The sequence below is a fragment of the Cheilinus undulatus genome, linkage group 22 (assembly GCF_018320785.1).
Source record: "Cheilinus undulatus linkage group 22, ASM1832078v1, whole genome shotgun sequence".
Classification (NCBI taxonomy): Eukaryota; Metazoa; Chordata; class Actinopteri; order Labriformes; family Labridae; genus Cheilinus; species Cheilinus undulatus.
In genome coordinates, this window is record NC_054886.1 from 24,654,140 (window position 1) to 24,675,244 (window position 21,105).

At 38.6% G+C, this 21,105-nt stretch overlaps 1 protein-coding gene across 1 annotated transcript in view; it reads right to left on the bottom strand.

Annotated features, from left to right (window-relative positions):
• The window catches only part of LOC121504503 (phosphofurin acidic cluster sorting protein 1), a 111,281-nt gene that overhangs the window by 22,922 nt on the left and 67,254 nt on the right, over positions 1-21,105 (bottom strand). Inside the window, exons 3-9 of the mRNA XM_041779312.1 lie at positions 20,337-20,426; positions 18,698-18,823; positions 9,209-9,353; positions 9,034-9,125; positions 5,659-5,736; positions 815-874; positions 303-463 (exon numbers count right to left, since the gene is read on the bottom strand). Of these exons, the coding sequence (XP_041635246.1) occupies positions 303-463; positions 815-874; positions 5,659-5,736; positions 9,034-9,125; positions 9,209-9,353; positions 18,698-18,823; positions 20,337-20,426 (752 nt within the window). The remainder of the gene's footprint in view (positions 1-302; positions 464-814; positions 875-5,658; positions 5,737-9,033; positions 9,126-9,208; positions 9,354-18,697; positions 18,824-20,336; positions 20,427-21,105) is intronic.

Consider the following 21,105-nt stretch of genomic DNA (forward strand, 5'->3'; position numbering starts at 1 on the left):
CCCTAGATTCCCTCTGGATATTTATGCCTCACTTTGATTAATGAACCCAGAGGGCAAGCTTTTAACTCCTCCAAGATAGTTACTTTTTCCTACAGGCTGTTGGGGAAAGCCCTACAAGCGACTGGTAAGGGTAGGAAGTGTGATTCGGGCAAATCACACAGAAAAAAGATGTGTTTGTCTCATTTCTAGTTAAAGTTATCTTATAACACTTACCAAGGCCACATAAATCCAGATAAATATCTTTTTGTTTGGCCCATGTGCAGACATTTTGACTTGTCACCAGTAACGTTCTGTTCTGTTACCTTAGCTTTGGTTTGGGGGTGCTGAGGATGCTGTCCGTCTCCTCCATCTCAGGCCCGCTGTCGCTCGGGTTGTACATCTCTAAGCTATCATAGAGCTCATCCAGGTCCTCCTCCACCTCCTGGATCTGCTCCCTGGAGACATGCTCAAGGCCAAAACCGACCTGGACCAGATACAGAGGAGACACGTGAGCAACAGACACATGCAGAAGCGGACCAAACAGATACTGGTCCTTCAGCTTCGATCAGCTCTGTTCACACATGAAGAGTCTATGAAAAAAAGGTCAACATCCCGCTAAGATGGAGAAAATAAAAACATCAAAAACAGCCACATTTTTGTTCTATTTTCCCTGACAGTGTTTGGTGTTTCTTTTCTTTGAGCTGCCAGCTGAATCTCAGTTGTTCTGCCACATCTCTCCCACACACCTCTCTGTGCTTTCAAAGCCACGGCTGAAAATATATGTCGACTCCTGCACAGGCTGAAATCTCACACATGAAGTGACTGTGTGACCTACCTCATCAGTAACTTTAAACCTTTTCAGCAGGGCCACAAACTTCTGCTTGATGTTGGGTTGCTGTAACGGACAAATAAAAAAGAGAGAAAAGAGAGCATAAGACCCTCAGGAGATGTATATTCATATTTCTGTACATGTTTGTGGGGGGAAGGGATGCATAGTGTGAAAAAAGATGACAAGAACAGGATGGAACTGTAATTTCAGCGCTTGTGTTTCACGCCTGACGGTGCAAAACAACAGAAGTTAATGGATGCAGCTGCAAGACGTGTTTCTGTATGTCACATAGACTAAAATGTGTCATCTATGAAAATTGTTCTTTGCAGACAGGGCAGTGACTGTGTCCTGTGATATTGAACAGGGATGTGTCATAATGAGGTTAGCAAGATGACGCTTCTACCACAGATGTTCGTTTAAATAATTACAAAGGGCTTTAATTTATTCAACAAAGGAGACTCAGTTGAAAAGGAGGACATATGACACATAATAGTTAACAGAGACAACACAGCAGCTCAAGACGACTCTTAAACACTCCTTATATCTAAACCTTTGTGGTTTCAAATCAAAACCAGAAAGTATGTTATTAGCTAGGTTGTTGGCCTCACGGGGGGAGTGGGAATAACATTCGATAAAACATAACAGCACTTTAAATATCCATGCGGTTAAATTGTTAGCAATGAGTTGTTTTTTTCAACACAGTCTGGCTGAAGACCACAGCTCTCAGAAGTCCCCTCTGTCAGGACAGAAATACAGGCTAAGTTTTTAAAATTTTACAGTTTGGAAAATACCATAAACCTATGTTTTATTGACGTAAACAGCTGTGAAGCTAATGTTGCTAAAACTAAGCTATGGTATGCTATGTTTGTTACAGCTAAGTTTGCTCTGTAGCTAACTTAGATATTTTGCTTACGTAGCTAACATGGGTTAGTATGAACTACATTAGTGTGTCACTAGCATGAAAAGCCTGGCCTGCAAAGCCTAATTACAAAACAGAGCCATTTAAACTGTCTGCTTAAAGCTAACAAAGCCACTTACACTATGTAGGTAACTTAGCTGAAGGCTGTTCACTTTTTACAGTTTTGCAAATCTCCTAGACCCATATCTTATTCACGTAAAATAGCTACGTAGGTAACTTAGCTAAAGCTAACAAAGCTATGTTAGCTACATGGCTAATGCTGCATTTGCTAAAACTAATTTTGCCACATTGCATATGTAGCTAATATAATTCCATTAGTATTAGCTACGTTCTTCCAAAGTTTATGTTGCTAAAGTTAAAGCTGTCAAAGCACTTTATAAACCCATGTTTTTAAAAGTGCTATACAAATAAAGTTATTATTATTATTATTATTATTATTATTATTATTATTATTATTATTATTAAAGCTAATGTAGCTTCACTGGCTTATATAATAATGTTGGTCTTTCTAGTACAATAAGGGGTGGAACATTGGTAAGTCTTTCTTTAAAAGGCTATTTTAGATGGAACTACCTTTGTATCCGTAGGTGAAATATATATGAATAATAATCATGCATAAACAAAACATTACTGTCATAGCTGAAATATAACAAGAAACAATGAAACATTTACCACATGACAAACCCATGGGCCAGTTATGGTAAATTCGTGACTGAAATTGAAACTTGATTAATTGCCCAGCACTGATTACAAAGCATTATGACAGGATGACAAGCATGCTCCTAATGGAGGTGTTGGCAACTAAATGAAAACACAAAAAAGCTAAAAAGTAAACTTAATTTTTATGTTTATTTGAAGGATTCTGGTGGGATCACCTGCAGCTCATTTGTCACCAGTTATCTCTTAACTTTCCATCAACAGAAGCATTTTACTAAAGTCCTGATTATCTTCTACTTGAAGGTAATAGAGCAGCATGGTTTCAAAAATAACCCTCTGAGGGATTTTGGTGAAAACAAAGATGAGGAACATGAGTGCAGGTCTGAGTGGCTGCAGAGAGCTCTTGTGTTTTAGGAGGTCATGTCCTAATTTGTTGCTACAAAGTGGAGAGGGTCCTACTTCATACTTGACCCGGGGGAAGCAGTGTTTGTCTTTATACACTAGTGTGTGTTTGTGTGTCTGAGTGTTTGCCAACTGCAGAAAAGGCAGAGGTTTCTCAAAAAACGTCTCATCATGTTTGTGTTAGACATCTGGATTTTGCAGAAATATGGTTATTTTGTGAGTCTGTGTGACTACATACATTAATATCTATCTCTGTAAGGACTATCTGAGGTTTAAAACTACAAGGAGAAGACCTTGAAATGCACTCCTCTACAGGCTTACCTTGAAGGTAGTACAGTATAAGGTTTATGTGTTTAGTTTTACAGAAAGATTTTGTATTGTGAGGATGATGTTATCATAAAACAAAAACAAATAAATGTTTATGTTTGCTAGTTGTAGTACAAGGTTGATAAGACAGATGAAATAACTTTTGAGTGTGTTTTGTGCCCATCATGAACAGATTGTTAGCAATTTCACGATCCCAAATGCCTGATAGGGGTCAGGAAGTGGGGGACAGCCATTAGGGATGAATGGAAATGGAGGAGAGTTAGTACTTCAATGCTCTAAATCTACCTGTATGTTGTGATTATCAACCGAGTAAAGATCTGCTATTCACAAACGACCTGAAAAAATCTAATTACTAAACGTTTGATAAAGCTGACAAGTGTGCTTACAGGAAAAAAAAAAGCTTCTCCCCCATGAAACACTCTAACACAGCTAATATAGCAAAGGCTATAGGTAATGAAGCTATGTTAGCTAGGTAGCGTAACTGAAGACTGCACACCTTCTTTACAGTTTTACAAATATCATACACCCATGTTTTATTCACATGAAATAGCTGTGAAGCTATTGTTGCTAAAATTTAGCAAAGGTAGCATATGCTCCATTTGCTAGTCCCCTTAGCTATGTTAGCTCTTTTGCTATGTTAGCTCTGTAGCTAACTTAGATATGTTACCTAAGAAGCTAAAATAGCTGGGTTAGCATGAACTACATTTGCTAAAGCTTACGTTGCTAAAACTTAAGTTAAAATTGCAACATTGGCTAGCTAACTATGTAACTACCAATAAAAACCTGGCCTGCAAAAACTAATTACAAAATAGAGCCTGTTCAACAAAATATCTTTTAAATGTTTGCCACTGTAGCTAGCTTCCATTTGAGTGCCAGTTTCCTTTCCTCCATACTTTGTAGCTTTTTAACTCACATTTATAAAGCCAAACTGGTACCAAATACAAATACAGAGCCATTTGGGAGCCAAACAACCAGCTCTACTGAGCTGAGGCAAATGATCTGGATCTCTTAGAAGAGACCTGTCCCCACTGCTGGCTTGCTTTCACACTAGAAACATTAATCTGTGACCAGGGACACCTGCGTATGTAGTCTGATACAGCACATAGCTAGTTTACGAACCCACCAAAGAGGAGAAAGAAGAAGCTACCATGGCAACCACTCCGGTCATGACCTGAGTAAAGTTTGTTCATGTTTAACCCAGCAAAAAAATCCATCCTGCCAACATGGATGTTTTAAAAATCACTTTTTGAGATACCAGCAACTTCGCTCTTCATCTCTACACACATATGTATAGCTCAGATGATTAAATGGGTTGTGCTTTTGCGGATACAACAGTTTTTGGGGCAAAAGGAGGCATTCATCGCCTTTGCATCTCATCTCGCTGACTCCCACTTTTGTTCATCTGTAAGGTGAGTCATAACAGACCATTGTTGACTTGATTCTGATGATTTCTGCCTTTTATTGAGGGAAAAAGTCAATGTGCTGCCACCCCAGAGAAAGAAGTCCAGTTTTTATGATGATGTCATATAGCTGACGCACCTGTCTGTCCCGATGCGACTGCATTCACATCCGAACCGTGCCAGAGTCCACTTGTGCACTCAGGTTTGGGACCAAGCCCCTAGTGTGAAAGCCACCTTATTTGTATGCTATGGCACTAACTTTGAGGCTAACACCACTATTTTAACTTGTTAGTTACAAAAGCAACAACAAGACACAGGAGCTTGGCTCGAGTCTTGCTAAAGCACCACAGCTGATTTCACATTAATGTTTCGCAAAGCATCTTGCACCAAAAAATAACTTTCTGCCCCTTTATAATGACTAAGATCAAAACACACAGTGTTATGTAGCCTTAAGGATTAATTAACCATGACTTTTAAAACTGCAGTTAACAGAACATCACACCGCCTCATCCTCGTTTAAAGGCTTCTCATCTGTTAGTGAACGAGTGTCCTCAGAAAGATATGAATACAAATTTGTGTTTGTCCACAGGCGGTGGTGTTCGGGAGCAGCAGTGGCAATCTCAACGAGACCTCCACATGGGTGCTCCATTAATAACCTGCTGAGACAAACTCCTGCTGCTACACAAACACTTATAAATGCTGTCCTTCTGAGAAACCGTAGGTCACTGAAACTTTCAGACAGTTGTGTGTTCTCATCTTGTGTTCCTGCTGACTGACTGTGCGTGGAGGTTGTTTGTGTGAGGCTATGCATCCCAGGAAGTGGTGTTATTATGTGTGCATGTGCTGACTTGTCCCGGCGTCTTCTTCCCAGAAAATTGTACTGAAATACACCTATCCAGAATAAGAGGGAGAAAATGGATTTATGGACAAAATGGCAAATGGGGAGGGGGAGAATTGGTTTGGGGGAGGCAAGGTGAGGCAGATAAGGAGGCATGAGATGAAAAGAGGTTGAATGAGGTGAGGTGAGTGGCAGATGTGGGGACACTGCAGGGTTTTTGTGAAGCCAGTTTGCAGAAAATTGTTAGTGAGAGAAAGATAGAGGGGCTGGAGGATGGACGAATGGGGGCGTAGAGGTGATTTCTTACTCTGGTGATGGCAGCATTGGAGGGCAGCTTTCGCCTCGGCTTCTTCTTCCTCACTTCGTCTTCTTCATCATAAAGATACTGAGAGAGAAGGAGAGAAGGGGAATTTAATTCTGATTATGTAAAGTCATGTTAGTAATTATAAATCTGGTTCAAGGAAAATGGCTGGAAAATTGGCTGAAAAGAATTCTAAATTGATTCAATAAGGAAGATTAACTTTTAAAAAAGAATTGGAACTTTAAAAAAATGAGGAAAGGGATTATTATGAATATTTCTACAGTAATTCTAAGAGTCTGATATATATTTTAAGACAGTCACATAACGATGAATCACTTTATTTGACTGCACTCTTGATAAAATCCCCTTTGGAAAGCAGAATTTTAAACATTTTTAGTTGTTTCCCTTGATTCCGTCTTGTACCACTGCTCTTCCCCTTCAGTAGCTTCCCCCATCCCTAACTCTTTCCTCTCCCAATGCTCCGCTTCCCTCTTTTCAGTCTTTTCAATCTTTCCTCCAAAGCCTTGTCGTTCCCTTCTTATCTCTCCTCACTGTCTGTTTGCCTCCTTTCACTCCCTCCTCCAATCTCTCGCACCGATGAGCACCGATTCTCACATCTGATCACACTCTCTTTCATATACAAAGAAAAGGTAGCACAATAAAAGCCAGAGCCGGCAGCACCAGCTCAGAACGTGTTCATGTTGTCTGTCTTGAATCCTTTTTTAAAGTTGAATGTCTGCTATTATTATAATTGTGTGGCCAGCAATTTAATATTATTCAACAAAACTACCAGAAATATTTTCATTAATTAAATAAAAATCAGAAATGCATAGAATTAATTTGTTTTTCATCACTATCATTGAATTCTGGAATCGGATAAACATTTAGTATTTAAGTTAGGATATTTAGCCTTTGCCATGACAACAACTGTCTTTTTATCTAGTTCTATTGGCAAATCATCATTTTGTGGTTTTAATTTTTTTAAACTTGACATTATTCTATTAAAAAAAAACATTTAAAGGTTTTTTCAGTTTCAGTTTCACATTTATTAATTTACAATCACACCTTGCCTTTAACTCATAAAACAGTTGTACTTTTCATTTCTAATGCTATCATTTTATTGATTGAGATTTGTATATATTTGTATATATTGATTTTTTAAATCTACATTTTGTCAATCACTTTTTCACTCACTTGTAATGTACTTTTGACAAACACTAAATTTGTCTGAGAGGAACTCTACTCTAATAAAGTTTGACTGATTGAATGATTGACATCTGAATTTTTAATCTATCTTCCTTTTGTCTCATCATTTCATGTTTGTCTTTCTAGGTGATTGTGGTTGTTCACTACTAAGTACTTTTTGTAAATGGTGTGAAATCTTTAATTTTAAAGCATATTTTATCAGAGCACTGGGGTCTTGCCTTCCATAAGTAACAATGGACGAGGATTACACTGAAAATAAAACTTCTGAGGTGCATTTTCTTTAATTCTAAGAAAGTCTGGACTCTGAGAATGAAGTCAATTAAATCTAAGGTCTCTGACTTTAATCTCAGGTTACTGGCTTTAATCTCAGAGCTCAGACAGTTTTTCACAGGATTCCAAATTAAATCTCATGATTCTGGCTTTAATAACAGAATTATACGTTTTTTTCTCAGATTTCTGGCATTGATATCAGAGTTCTGACTTTAATCTCAGTTTTCTGACTTTTATCCAAGATTTCTGAATTTAATCTCAGATTTCTGAATTTAATCTCAGATTTCTGACTTTAATTTCCAATTTCTGATTTAAACTTAAAATTCCTGACTTTTTTTCCTCTCAGAATTCTGACTCTGATCTCAGAATTCTGACTTTAATCTCAGATTTCTGAGATTTTTTCTCAGAATTCAGACTTTTCCCCAGAATTCCAACTTTCATCTAAAAATTCGTACTTTTTCATGAGATTGCTGACAGTGATGTTAGATTTATGGCTCTAGACATATAATTATGACTTATTCTATCAGAATTCTGAATTTAATTTCTGATTTCTGACTTTTTTTCCCCTCAGAATTCTAAATTTAATCTCAGAATTCAGACTTTTTGTCTAAGATTTCTGACTTCAATCTAAGACATCAAATTTATAATTTGACTTTAAAAATCAGAATTCTGTCTTTTTGCCCACAATCCGGACTTTTTGTTTCATAGGATCTTGACTCTAATCTCTGATTTCTAATCTCTTAGAAGTATCTCAAGATTTTCTCCCCTTTAATAAATGTGATAAACACAAGACTATTTTTTAAATTATTATTTAAGTTAACATAGCTTTACTGGTGTGAATTTTGTAGATGATTTTAGTTGTTCATCTTTTGTCTTTGAATCAATTTCAAAATGGTTTTATAATTTGTGTTTTCAAACTATGCAATAATCTAAAAAAACTAACAAACTAATTCAAAGAAATATTTAACAAAAAATATCAATACAAAATCTTTGATAAGGATAAAAACAGCATTATAAAACATGAAAAACTCTTTTTTTTAAATAAAAAACAAATCAAACAAAGCTTGCATTATAACAGTAAGTCATAACACAATAAAAAAACCATAAGCAATTAAAAACTCTTTAACATTAGTCCCAGGGACTGATTCCCTGTGTGATTCATACCACCATCAGTTCTAGCTTATTTTTCAAGAGGAGCACCAACGATTGACAAAGACCTTTGTCACAACAATCACCTCAGGCTCAAAACCAACAAAACCAATAAGCCTTTGTTGGAGAGGAACAGCAAGCCTCCTGTCCTGATTGTCACCTAGAGAGAGGATGAAGTGGGTGGACGAATACAAGTACTTGAGGGTCTACATCAAAAATAAACCACAACACTGAAGCCCTCTACAGGAGGAGACACAGCAGACTGTTGGCCCTGAGGACACTCAGGAAACATAATTGAATTGACTCGACCTTGTTAAGCTCTGATGTCCTTGTTCATCTAGATTTCTATGAGTGTGAAAGTTAATTTAGAGAAACAAAAAACAAAGTCAAAGTCCTTTAACATGTTTGCCCTTTTGGACCATAATTAAAGACAGACACTTGATTGGACTAGAACTTATTTTACATGTATTTGAGAAACTAATGATGCAGACCTATGATGTGAAGCTGAAAGTAAGTATCACATTTGACTATTTTGGAATTTGGGCATATTTAAAATGCCTAAAAATTTTGATAAGAGTCATATTTACACCTTACAAAGCTTAAAAACTGAAAAAGCAGGGCAATGTTAGGCCACAGATCACGAGAGACTTTAAGGACACACATGATGACATTGTTTACATTTCTCCCCTGGTTAACAAATTGACTTAAGAAGGTTAGAGTAACAAAGAAAGCTATCAGCTGCTTAAACAAACACACCTGTCCATGAATGGGGTCGTCACTGCCTTCCTGCTCTGACGAGTAGCTCTCTTCTTCCTCTTCTGAGTAGTTGTCGATGTCTGGAGATCGATCTGGAGGGACGTAAAATAATGATATTGAAAGCGAGTGGATCAAACAGACAGAGAAAGCCAAAGATGCAAGGAGGACTGCTTACCAGACATCTTAGCTTTAGGGCCCTCGTGGTCGATTGGCTGGCTGGACAGGGAGTAGACTCGGACCTCAGCAACAGGAACTGAGGCGTCTTTCAGTTGGCTGTGGAGCCCCAGGACCTGAGCGCCCTCACTTGGGTGCTGCATCACCTAGAAAAAGCAAAAGAAAAAAGAAAAAAAAAACATAATTTGTATGTCTGATGTGAAAATATAGGCGCTGACCAAAGCATGGAGTGCATTTCATCACATAGGGCACTTTTGCTAGGCCACCAATGGGTGTTTCAGGCTGATTTGGGGAGGGCAGGAGCACTGAGCAGTCACGGTGTAACAGCTGCAACCAATCTTTGAGCAATGAAGATCCCTTCTTTACAATCTTGTGCTGAGCCTTCAGATGCCAGAGTATTCCTTCAACTCTCAACTCTCTGAACCCCAGATCCAGTGCGATTTACAAGTGATCTTTTTATGACCATATGAAGTCTCTAATACCTTGTTGTCTTTTTTTGGCACTGCCACCTACACCCTGCCAGTGCTTTTGCCGGCATCCTAGCCAGCTAACTCACCCTCGTTCTCACTATCATCTCCTGTAACAAAAAAACAAAACAAATCCTTTTACCTGCAAGCTTGGCTCATGCTCTGCTTCTAGGCAATCTTATAGACTACCTTTTCATTTTTTTCTTTCTTTTTACGTAAGGGGTTATTTTGTAGACAAGCACAATACAATAAGCATTATTGTCATGGCTGAGCGCCTGTGTTTTTTTGGATTTGGTATTAAGATTGTTTTTATTGAAGAGGTGGCTCTGTGTTTTTTCTCTCTCACTGCAGGCTGTTTGGAGGGCAGGAGCACTGGGCAGTCATGGCTGCAGCTCTTTAAGCATCACAGTTGCAACCAATCTTTGAGCAATCAAGAGCTCCTTTTTAGCATCTTGTGTTGAGCCTTTGGACTCTGTAGTATTATTTCAGCTCCACAACTGATTGGTTGTGGAGGGCAGGAGCACTGGGCAGTCACGTCTGCAGCTCTTTACACATCCTATTTGCAGCCAATCCTTAGGAAAATCAAGATCTCTTCTTTACAATTTTTTTGTTGAGCTATAGGCACTGGAGTATTATTTCAGCTTCACAATTGGTAACTGGCTGGTTAGGGAGGGCAGGAGCACTGGGCAGAGCTTTTGCCTGCTACAAGTAGGCTAACTCACCATCTATTAGCTATTATCTCCTGTAAATAAACTCCTTTCACCTACATCTTTGGCTTTTTCTCAGCTTCTGGGTCATAGTCTATAGTTGCCTATATCAACTGTAAATATCGGCTGTACAGACACATAAGTTCAGACCTACTTCGGCTGAAGTATTTTTCTTTATTGAACACTGTGTGTTTCAAGGACTGCTTATATTCTCATCCTAAAACTTTAAATTGTGTGCTGTAAGGACTTGAATTTTAGGTCTGAACTACATTTAAATATCGGTATCAACATCAGTATCAGAAAAACTTATTTTTTTAAAGATTGGCAAAAATCCAACAAAATGCATCCATAGGTCTTTCTACATTTTTTTTCAAGAAATGCTCCTATTTCCACCTTATTATGAACATTTTGTTAATGTACAACTTAACAGGCTCTCAAAACTTTTAAAAACCTCTACCTAACAAAGACCAACAAGGGAATATAAAGCAGATGAAACCAGATTAGGTGAACTATGAGTGATTCTGCAGAGGTGAAAAATTTTTCATGGGTGTAGTTTGGTTTCCTGGCTAAATAGGAAAAGGTATGGATTGTCACAAAAAGCTGGAAAAATGTTAACTTTTGGAATTTGCAAAAGCATCAAACTGACTAAATAGGAATGACAACAGCATTGATCCCCACATAGATAATACTTGGAAGGGCCCCCCAGGTATATTTACAGCTAACAAAGATTATTTGATTACATACTGTTAATGAAAACTATCGAAATGAGACAGGGCAGGATGCCCATCCCTACTAACCAAATCTAGTGTCATTCTGTGGGAAACGCTGAGTAGGACTATTAAGGATATAGTCAGATTTCGAATAATTTCAAATAGATATTTAAAAAATAAAGAGTTGTAGCCCTCAAATGGACAAAAAGCAAGAATAAACACTGCACATGATTAAAAAAAAACATCAGAGGAAGAAGCAGAAAAACGACAGGCCTTGTAGACAGGAAAACACAGAGGGGCAGGTTAGACAGCAGACAGAGAAGAAATGAGTTTAGACATGAGGCAGATGTTCAGAGGAGGACGATAATAGAACGAGGAGAGGGAAGGAGGCTGAAGATAAACAAAAATAGCAGAGTCAGGGATTAACAAAGCCGAGACTGTCACCAACGACAGAGAAAGCACGAACATGTGAGGCAGCAAAAATAATTTCTCTCTGTGGCGCGAGCAAACAGCAGCATCTCGTCTCCAGTGTATGAAAGTGAGTGGCATCCAGCCTGTATCAGCAGTCTGGTCACACTCAGAGAGTTAATGAAGTCTGAGCAGCTTATTATGGAAACAGCCTCAGCCACACATTAAAGAGACGTTACTGCTTTACATCTGTTTACTTGGCTGATGTTCAGCCAACCTGACTGCCAATAAAACTTCCTGCAGCTGATTTATAAAACTTTCAAACAGAAAAACGACACAAATCAAACATTACTAAGACGAAATATGCAGAAAAACAGTGGGAAACTTGAACAGTGAAGGATTTTCTGCACAATCTTTTCAATTGCTTTTGAAGTCCGGTAAGTAAGAGCACAGCTGCTTCTACTGATGTGCATTTGTCTGAACAACAGGCAGTGATTTCTTTCTTAATGGTCGTGAAGAGTGGGCAATTTCACTAGATTGCAGAAGATTGTGCTTTTTGCAAACTGAAAACACCTTGAATAATTTATAAAAAACAGTGAGGCCTGTGTCCACAGCACCTGTTGTCATGCTGGCAGCTCAGTGCTGTCCAGCATTTTCAGCATCCTGAGCACAAAAACAAACAAGGTGTCTTTAGAAAGTTAACACTCTTAAATTTCTGCCCAAACTGACAGGCTCACTGTAGCTGCTCCTGTTATTGAGTAATAGAACAAAAAAGTATAGTTTTCCCCTCTGAATTTGTATTGTGAAACAGAGGTCTGTAGATGGCTGTAGCTGGGAGGTTTAGCTGGAAAACTGGACTAAAGCATGACGCCTTAGATAGTCAGGTTCAAAGATGGTAACAATAGAGCAGAAAATGAGTGTTTTATACCTGTTTTATGAGGAAAAGTCCAGTTGTTTCCGCAGCTGAGACTCCAAAAAGGACCCTGGTAGCCATGCTAACCATGGTTAGACACCTACATACACCTACAATAAAAGGCTGCTACTCCTGAATGCTTCAACATACAGGTATTATATTGGTCTCTATGGAAAGGTGACGCTTAGCGGAATTCTGTTCACTGTGCAGGATCTCTTTCAGTGTGACTGGCACAGAAATAGAGGAAAAAAATACAATAAAGTGCATTTTCGACACTTTTCACATAATAAATGAGCTTAAAAAATAAAAGCAAGTGTTCTTGTGGAGAATTAGATCAATGAATTTACACTGACATATCACCCTGCACTCATACTTACATTACTGCTGACATTATTTACAGATTTTACTGTTTTCATGTTACTGGCAGCATGCCAATCCTTACACGGCTGGTGACATCACAAGAGAGGTGGGCACTTCCCTTCAATCAAGGCCCTCAAGGCTACTGTAGGTTCTAGACCAGGGGTGTCCAATCGTTTTTTCCACTGAGAGCCACATACAGAAATATATAAGGATGGTGGGGCCGCTTTCATATTACTACTTTTCATATTACTATACTAAATGGCTAATTAACTGCTGACAAGGCAAATAGACAACCATTTTTAGGATTTTGGAGAGGTCAGTCAGACTTCAGAGGGCCCTGTTTGGCCCTGGCTACCCCTGGCTCCACCCCTTAAATGTTACTGGTTCTGCTATTTGTTGCTGTAATCCATCAGAAAGTTATAAATAAAGATATCGTTATTATTTTGGTTGCAAATGTGTTCATTATTCACAGTTGTTGTCCCAATTTAATCATAAAAAAAACACAAATAAATGTCGTCAAAATGTTTGTTTACGAAACTACGAAGTTCAAGCACAATGCTAATGTGCATATGTGGGACATTTTAAATTTTATACCAAGAATTTGCTGAGCGGCAATCAAAAATGGACTCTGGCCCGGGGGCCAAATGCGACCCCCGGACCAGTTTGGACACCCCTGCTCTAGACAAAGTAAGGAATGTCCCAACTGGTCAAATAAGGTGTCAATCTAAAGGCCAGAGGCTAAAAGGCATTTTTCTATAAACCATTACTAATAATCACCTGGAAAAAACACATTATAACAGCAAATACAGTGGACTATTGAGAACAACAATGTCAAATTTTAAATTATACACCAGCCCATGGATCTTCATGAATCATGAATAATGATTTTTGACAACATATTTGGCTGGATTTAGAGGACTCTTTTAGAGGACTCTTTCGGATGCAGCATGATGGTTTATGATAAAAAAATTATGATCTGGAGAGTAGGGAGTGTTTTTGGAGCATCCAAGCATGCTGATGGTTGGTTTGCTAACAATCTGATTGGTAGAATTCAGGCTATTAAATTAAAAGGTGTTACCTCTAAGGTATTAGGCATTGAGAAGGGGGTGCCACAAGGTTCAGCACCGGGTCCTTTGTTATTTACTATCTATATAAATTGCCTTGGACAGAATATTCCCAATTCCTCATTTGATTTTTTAGGCTGACGATAAGGTTATTTACTGCTGTGCACCTACACCTGCACAAGTCTTTACAAAGCTTCAGCATGCTTTTGATTTAGTCCAAGATCAGCTTAGACAGCTGCTACTTGTACTTAATACAGATAAAGCTAAACTCATGTTCTTTAGAATAGCTAAAAAAGCATGGTCTGGGAAAACTGTTAAAAAGGACAGTCAAGAACTTGAGTTGGAATCTTTGTTTGAATATTTAGGGTTTTTGCTTGATGAAACTTGTCTTTTAAGGAGCACATCCAGTATGGTACTAAAAAGCTGAAGGTTTTATTTGGTTTTTACTGCTGAAAAAAGTCCTGTTTCTCCATTATGGTCAAAAATAAACTGGTTGAGTCTACCTTTTTACCTATTCTTGACTATGGTAATGTTTTGTTTATTATCATATTTATCTATTAAATATTGTTATTATCATATGAATGCCTCTGCTCAGTCTTCACATGTTGGACAGTGTTTATCATGGAGCTCTGAGATTTATCACAAACTATGGATTTCTCACTCACCATTGTGCTTTATATGCTAAAGTCAGTTGGACTATTTGAGTACACGCCGTCTTGGACACTGGTGTTTCTTCATTTGTAAAGCAAATTAAGGCAAAATTCCCAACTACCTTCCTCTCTATTGATTTTGAAGGTTAGATTAAACAACCTGCGTTCATTTGCAATTTGATTCTCCCAAAGTCTGAACTGAGTCCGGAAAGAAAGCTTTTAGCACCAGTGTTAACTTTGAAAGCTATTTTTAATTTTAGTCTCAGTCTTAGTCTTTAGATTAAACGCTTTTTAGTTTTAGTCACATTACATAACTTTCAGTCCAAGCATTTATTCTCTTGCCCAAATCTGGTACCAAACCATGCTAGTGTGTTCTCTTCACCCCGCCAAACCTGGGTTCCCTGCTTTCTACAGCTGAGAGGCAGAATAGCTGCAAATGTATTGTATTTTGTCAGACTTACCCGCAGTGAAGAAATATCACAGATTTTGAATGTCCAACAAAAACTAAATAACATTTTAGTCTAGATTTAGTCATCTTGATGAAAGCTAAACTTACTTTTAGTCATATCTATTTTGGTCTAGTCTTTCTTGTGGAAAAAAGGCCATCGATGCACATTTTTAGTCATAGTTTAAGTCGACGAAATCAACACTGTTCTGCACCATTTGCTGACTGAATTTGAACTGCAAAACCAGGTGACTGAATATTTTTATGTGGAATACTTATGAACAGTCATTTGGTAAATAACTGAAGAGTTAAAAAAAACATTAAAGGTAAGAGGTTCTGAAAAGTGGTGGCTACTATTTAACAATCTTAATTTCCCATCTCTATAAATTTACACCTACAATAATAGAAATAGTAAACTATTAAGATACAGAACAAGTTTGTGCCACTTGTAACCCTTACACAGCAACAACATGACTATTTCAGTCACTAAAACCAGAAACACCCTCAGCAGAAGTGGATTTCAGTTATGCTAGAAACATGACTACCAGGGTAAAAATACAGAAAGCTGTATGTATTTTAAATGTTTTTAAGTTATTAATGGTGCCTTCTGGGAAGTGAAGGTCCAGAAATGTTAAATAATGAAAGCATAAATGAAAGCAAATATTCACTAGGTAATTTCACCTAACTTGTATGTCCATCAGCAAGGGTGTAGTTTTAATTTTTGTACACTTTTTATCAGCAGATTTATTTAGATGAAAATAATAACCTGTAGCCCAAACTTAAATGCAGACATCTAAATCAATGTTCAGCCAAATCTTCAAGTCACAGTTCAATAAAATGATGACTTTTGCAAAAATAAGTCGAAGAAATCCTGGAAAAAGAAGGCAATCCATTTAAAATTGCTCTGTTATCACCTCCTGTCACAGCACTTTCATGATGTCTCCATTTCAAGAAATCTGTACTTTGTAAGTGCTCAACTTTAGAGACAACTTTTATATTTTTAAACGGGTTGAACAATTCATCCTCACAGTACCTGCTGGGTCAGTAGAAGCTGTCATCTCAGAGAGGGAAAATCACCATCAAAATGACATTTCAAATACAAATGTATGAAGTGAAAACCTAGTGTGTCCCCTACAGCGTATAATTTATCTGACACAGTCACACAAAGAGCTCCAGGCTGAATACACCAGCTGACTTCATCCCTCAGAAGCTTTTATTGTACCTTCTAAGGGAGGTGAGTTTTAACCTGTCTATACTTGAGTCCTTCGACCTCTTCCGTAAGCCCGTCTGCTTAATGAGTTTCATGAATAAAACTTGCTTTATTTCCAAAGCCTAGATGACCAGATAGCCTATTTTAGATAAAAGGAAGGAGGGACATTTGACTTAAAAGACCCTTATCCATAAATAAACAGAAAACCTGAATCTACTCCTTGTTGAAGTCCTTATTTATGCCCTGTTATCCCCATAAAGTATTTCAAAGTGAGCTAGTTTGTTCAAAGTGTTCTAGCCTGTAAATAATTCTGATTTCATCCTGAGACGGAGCCACCAGGAACATCCACATGTGCACATGTGGACACGCGCCATAAATCACAGCCCTTTTATAAAGGCTTCACATTGTTAGAGACGGAGAACGCAAGGTGCTTTTGGCAGAAGAGGCTCAAATTTAATTGGAGGTTTTGATTTATGACGACATTTACGACTGCTGCGAAGAGAACGCTCGGCCAAAGATCCACGTCTGACTTTGGTTTTAAAGTGCACTAGGAGAATTGGGTTTGCATGAAGGTTAAATAAGTTGAAATGAGAGTTTCTGAAAGATAGTAGAGAAGTGTGCAAGATTAGACCTGCTTGAGAGGGAACTGCCCTTTGTTTTCCGAAATGACATGTGAGACTGGGCAGATGCAGGAGGCAGAGGCTGCATGTTTAGGAAAATGAGCTCGTGGCCGCTCGTTTGTTGGGTCAACAGGCTCAGGTCAGCTGGGACGTTGACACTCCGCTGACTCAACAACTCGCAGCTGACCCTCAAACATGCAGCCTAAACTCCATCTGCTGCTGCTGGATGTGCTGGAAATACACAAACAGCTTCAAGAATATCTCAACATTTCACTTTCTTTCCTTCATCTACACTGGAACAAGACAGTAGCAGTTTTAAACAACACAAGTGAACTCCTCTTGAAATGAAAAGTGTGCAAATAAACAGAATGAGACTATTTCCACCTATTTCTAATTTCAGTTAGTTTCATGTCAATATTTTGACATTTTAGAAGGTACTTGTAAACATGGTTGTGGACAGATCCTGCATTAGGACAAACTATCGTGCATCACTTCATAGCAGAGACCTGTGAGGGAAACAGGGGGCAAGTAAATCTAAGAGCTGCTCAACTTCTACTGCTATAGTTACCAATATCAGTCCTCTCTATTATATTATCATCTTCATTGTTGATGCTAATATTAGAACGTTCAGTCTTCCATCAAACGAGGCTATGACTGAAAATTCTTCACAATTGTTACAGCTTTATTGGCATTAAAGACATATCCAAAAAGATATATTCAAGAAGAATTTATGGCAAGGACAGCCAGAAATCTATCTTATTACAAGTTTTTGCCCTGATTGCTCTTCTTCTGCAACTCCCTCTACTCTTTTCTGCGTTTCCCTCTTCCTGAAATCTACGCCTCTGTCTTTCCCTTTATACGACTCCCTCTTCTCTCATTCTGAATCTCCATTGTCTGTGTTTCCTTCTTCACTCTCCACTATTTGTCTGGATCTCCATACCATCTTTGCAACTACTTCTTCTCTCCTTCTGCATCTCCCTCCTTCCTCTTTCCAAATCTCTCTCTTCCATTTGTCTGCATCTACCTCTTTTTTGCATCGATCTCACCTTTTCTCCATGTCCCTGTTCTCCCATTCTGTATCTCTTCTTCCATTTGTCAGCATCTCCCTCTTCCCTCTTTTGCATCTACCTCTTGTCGTCTTTGTCTCCATGTCTTTTTTTTCTCTTATTCTGCATTTTCCTCTTCCCTTTGTCTATATCTACCTCTTGTCTTTGTCTCCATGCCCTCTTTTCGCTCTTTCTGCATGTCCCTCTTTTCTTTGTCTGCATCTCCCTCTTCTCTCTTCTGCATCCACCTCATCTTTGTCTCCATGTCTTTTTTTCTCTCATTCTGCATTTTCATCCTCCCTTTTAATGCCTCTACCTCATCTTTTTTTCTGCATATATTGCAGCTCTTTCTGCATCCCCCTCTTCATTTTGTATGCACCTCCCTCTTTTGTTTTTGCATGTCTCTCTCTTCTGTGTGCACCTCAATCATATTTCTTCATGTACCTCATCTCCTCTCTTTTGCATCTCCCTCTACATCCCCTAACTCTCATTTATCTGCATCCACCTCTGCTTTCACAAGTTGTACCACAGCTCTGGCAGATTGCTATTCAACAAGAGTCTAGTTGTGCTTGAAGTTTCTGCCTTTTTTTCCTTTCTGGTAACTTTGTTGAACGTTGTTTAATGCTGAGCTCATGAGGGATTAATGTTGGGCCTAGACCTGCCCTCTTTGTAAAGAGTCTTAAGATAACATTGGTTATGAATTGGCGCCATACAAATAAAGATTGACTGAAGCCCACAAATGACTTATTCCGGACAAGAGCCAAAAATGGAGACTGTATTTATAGAGTTTTTCAGAAAAACAAATCTGGCCAGAGGTTGGGCTTAAAGTTGCCATAGAGAGATGATAGAATCACTTCAAACTGCGTTTAAATCTGTGTAGGTTGTGATACCTCTGCCATGTTGATGAGTCCTAAAGCCAGGGTCTTGTAGCCCAGGATGGTCCGGTTCTTGTATCTCTTCCGTCGCTGCAGCATGATCTGAAGCTTGTTGGCATCCCTCTTCAGGAAGTGTGGATACTGCACACAAAAACACACACATGCATGAAAACAGCTGACAGAGCAGTGACTGACTTGTTAAACGAGTTCAGACTGATAAAGTGATGATATTTGTTTCCTGGGTCATGATAATGATGATCTAATTTGATAATGTTGATCTAATGGCTGGTTGTGTAAGACGTTTACACCCACTGACCCGTCTCTGGCGTCCTGAAGTGTCAAACTTCTTAGTCACTTCAGAACGCTGACATAACTCGTCATTACAGAACTCACCGGCTGCACCATAAATGGAACAAAAAAATGACTCCTTTAACAATTTCCAAAGCCGGGAAATCACTCTAGTGCTCCGTTTAAATAGGTTTCCTCTCTGCAGTACTGCTGCTGTCGTAAGTTTAATGTATAATGTATAATGCCTGGCTCACTGCACTCGCTAACATCCAGAGAGAGAAACTCCCTGACCTTTAAGCAGCATTTAGAAACATGGAAATTAGAAATTATAAATTAGAGCAGAAGAAGCCTCACAGGGAATTCTATTAACCATGCTCTGCCTGAACGCACAGAGGTGGAGAAAGTAAAACGCTCACTGAGGGCTAATAATTATTACGTATGGTATCCATACACCAGAGAGACATTTTTTCACATTTCTGTAAGCAGAAGAAAATGAATTGGATAAATATTATTCAGATAGATAAGCCTGTTTTTTATAGAAAGTTGGTTAAACTAACTGTATGGCTTCAGAGCCAATAATCTGTGTAACTTATATTTTGCTGCATTTATTTTACCCTTTACCTTTACAAGCCTTCCAGGACCGGCTGCCAAGAAGCACCCCAACAGCATGATGCTGCCACCACTGTACTTCACAGAGGGGATGGTGTGTTTGTGGTGATGTGCAGTGTATGGCATCTTGTTTGATGGTCAAAAAGCACCATTTTGGTCTCATCAGACCAAAATGTTGAAATTCTAATTAGCCACATAATTTGGTGTAGGACTGAATTCTAGGACACCTGATGAGTGTTTCATATGGAATAACTATGATTTTAAATGTGAGTATCTGACTGACACAACTAAACACTGCTATGATTCAATGCTTATTTTGTTTTGGACTCAAATGGAGACTAAAATTTCCATTAAAAAGTTGTAAAACTGAAGGGCTAGCTTTGGATTAAAGTTTAACGGATCCAGTCACTCTAAGAACAAAGATCTGGAGCAAATATGCAAAGACATAAACGTCTCTCTAACTAAAAATTGGTTTACTTGCAAGACAAGACCTGACTTTTATTTGACTTCTTCTCATACAGTGGCTTTGATTTGGATTGTTTTTTAGTTAGCAAAAGTTGTGATAAATCTGGAACATCTTGACACCAGATCTGTTGACTTTGCATGATTTATCTGTAACATTTCCACTTCTGGAGTCAAAGTGGGCTGAGTTATTTATAGCATAGCCTGGTATTTTTGCACATTTGATCAGAAAGAACAAGAACAAAGTCTGTGTTTGCCTTTGACTGACAGACTCCTGATGTGACTGAATCTTTACCTGCAGGGAGAAGGTGAGCTGCAGGTCGGTCTCTGTCAGCCCCGCCGAGGACAGCAGGATCTCATTGGAGCGAAGGATCCTCTTAGAGCCCTGAGTAGGCGACAAAGAGAGCAGACAAAAGAGGAAAACGTCATGAGTGCAGGGAAATAAAGCGGGGAAAGATGGAAAGATTACAGTTAGCAAGCCGAGGCTGACACCAGCTGAGTCAAAACAATGAACTCTCGTCAGCTGCTTGCGAGGAGGAAGCGTGGGAGCAGCGAGGTCGAGAAAGAGGAGGAAACTGATAGGAAAGGAAAGAGAGGGAAGATTGAGCATGTGGCAGCATCGGCATGGAGAAAGAATTAAGTTAGCTTACAGTGTTTTATGTGCCAGAAACAACAGAGAATTTATCTGTTTACTTGGATAGAAAACAAGATGGAGACAGTAGAGATGAAAACAAGCCAAGGAGGAGGAACTGGGACTAGAGCCAGAGAAGTAAAGGGGAATTAAACATCTTAAGTGTGTGAACAAAGAATTCACAGGCTTCCTACAGCAACAGTTAGAAGGCACATACATAGAGAGGTGAAAAACAAAACAAACAAACCCATTCAATTATAATTCAGAAGTATTAAATGCAGCATACGTCTGACAGCAGCAACTGTTTTTCTAGTATCAACCTTTCCCAATTTGGCTCTATACAGAAGTTTGTTGTTACATCAGGGCCTGCATCCATAGCTGTTTTTTTAAGCACAAAACAAACAAACAAACAAACAAAAAAAAAAAAAAATGT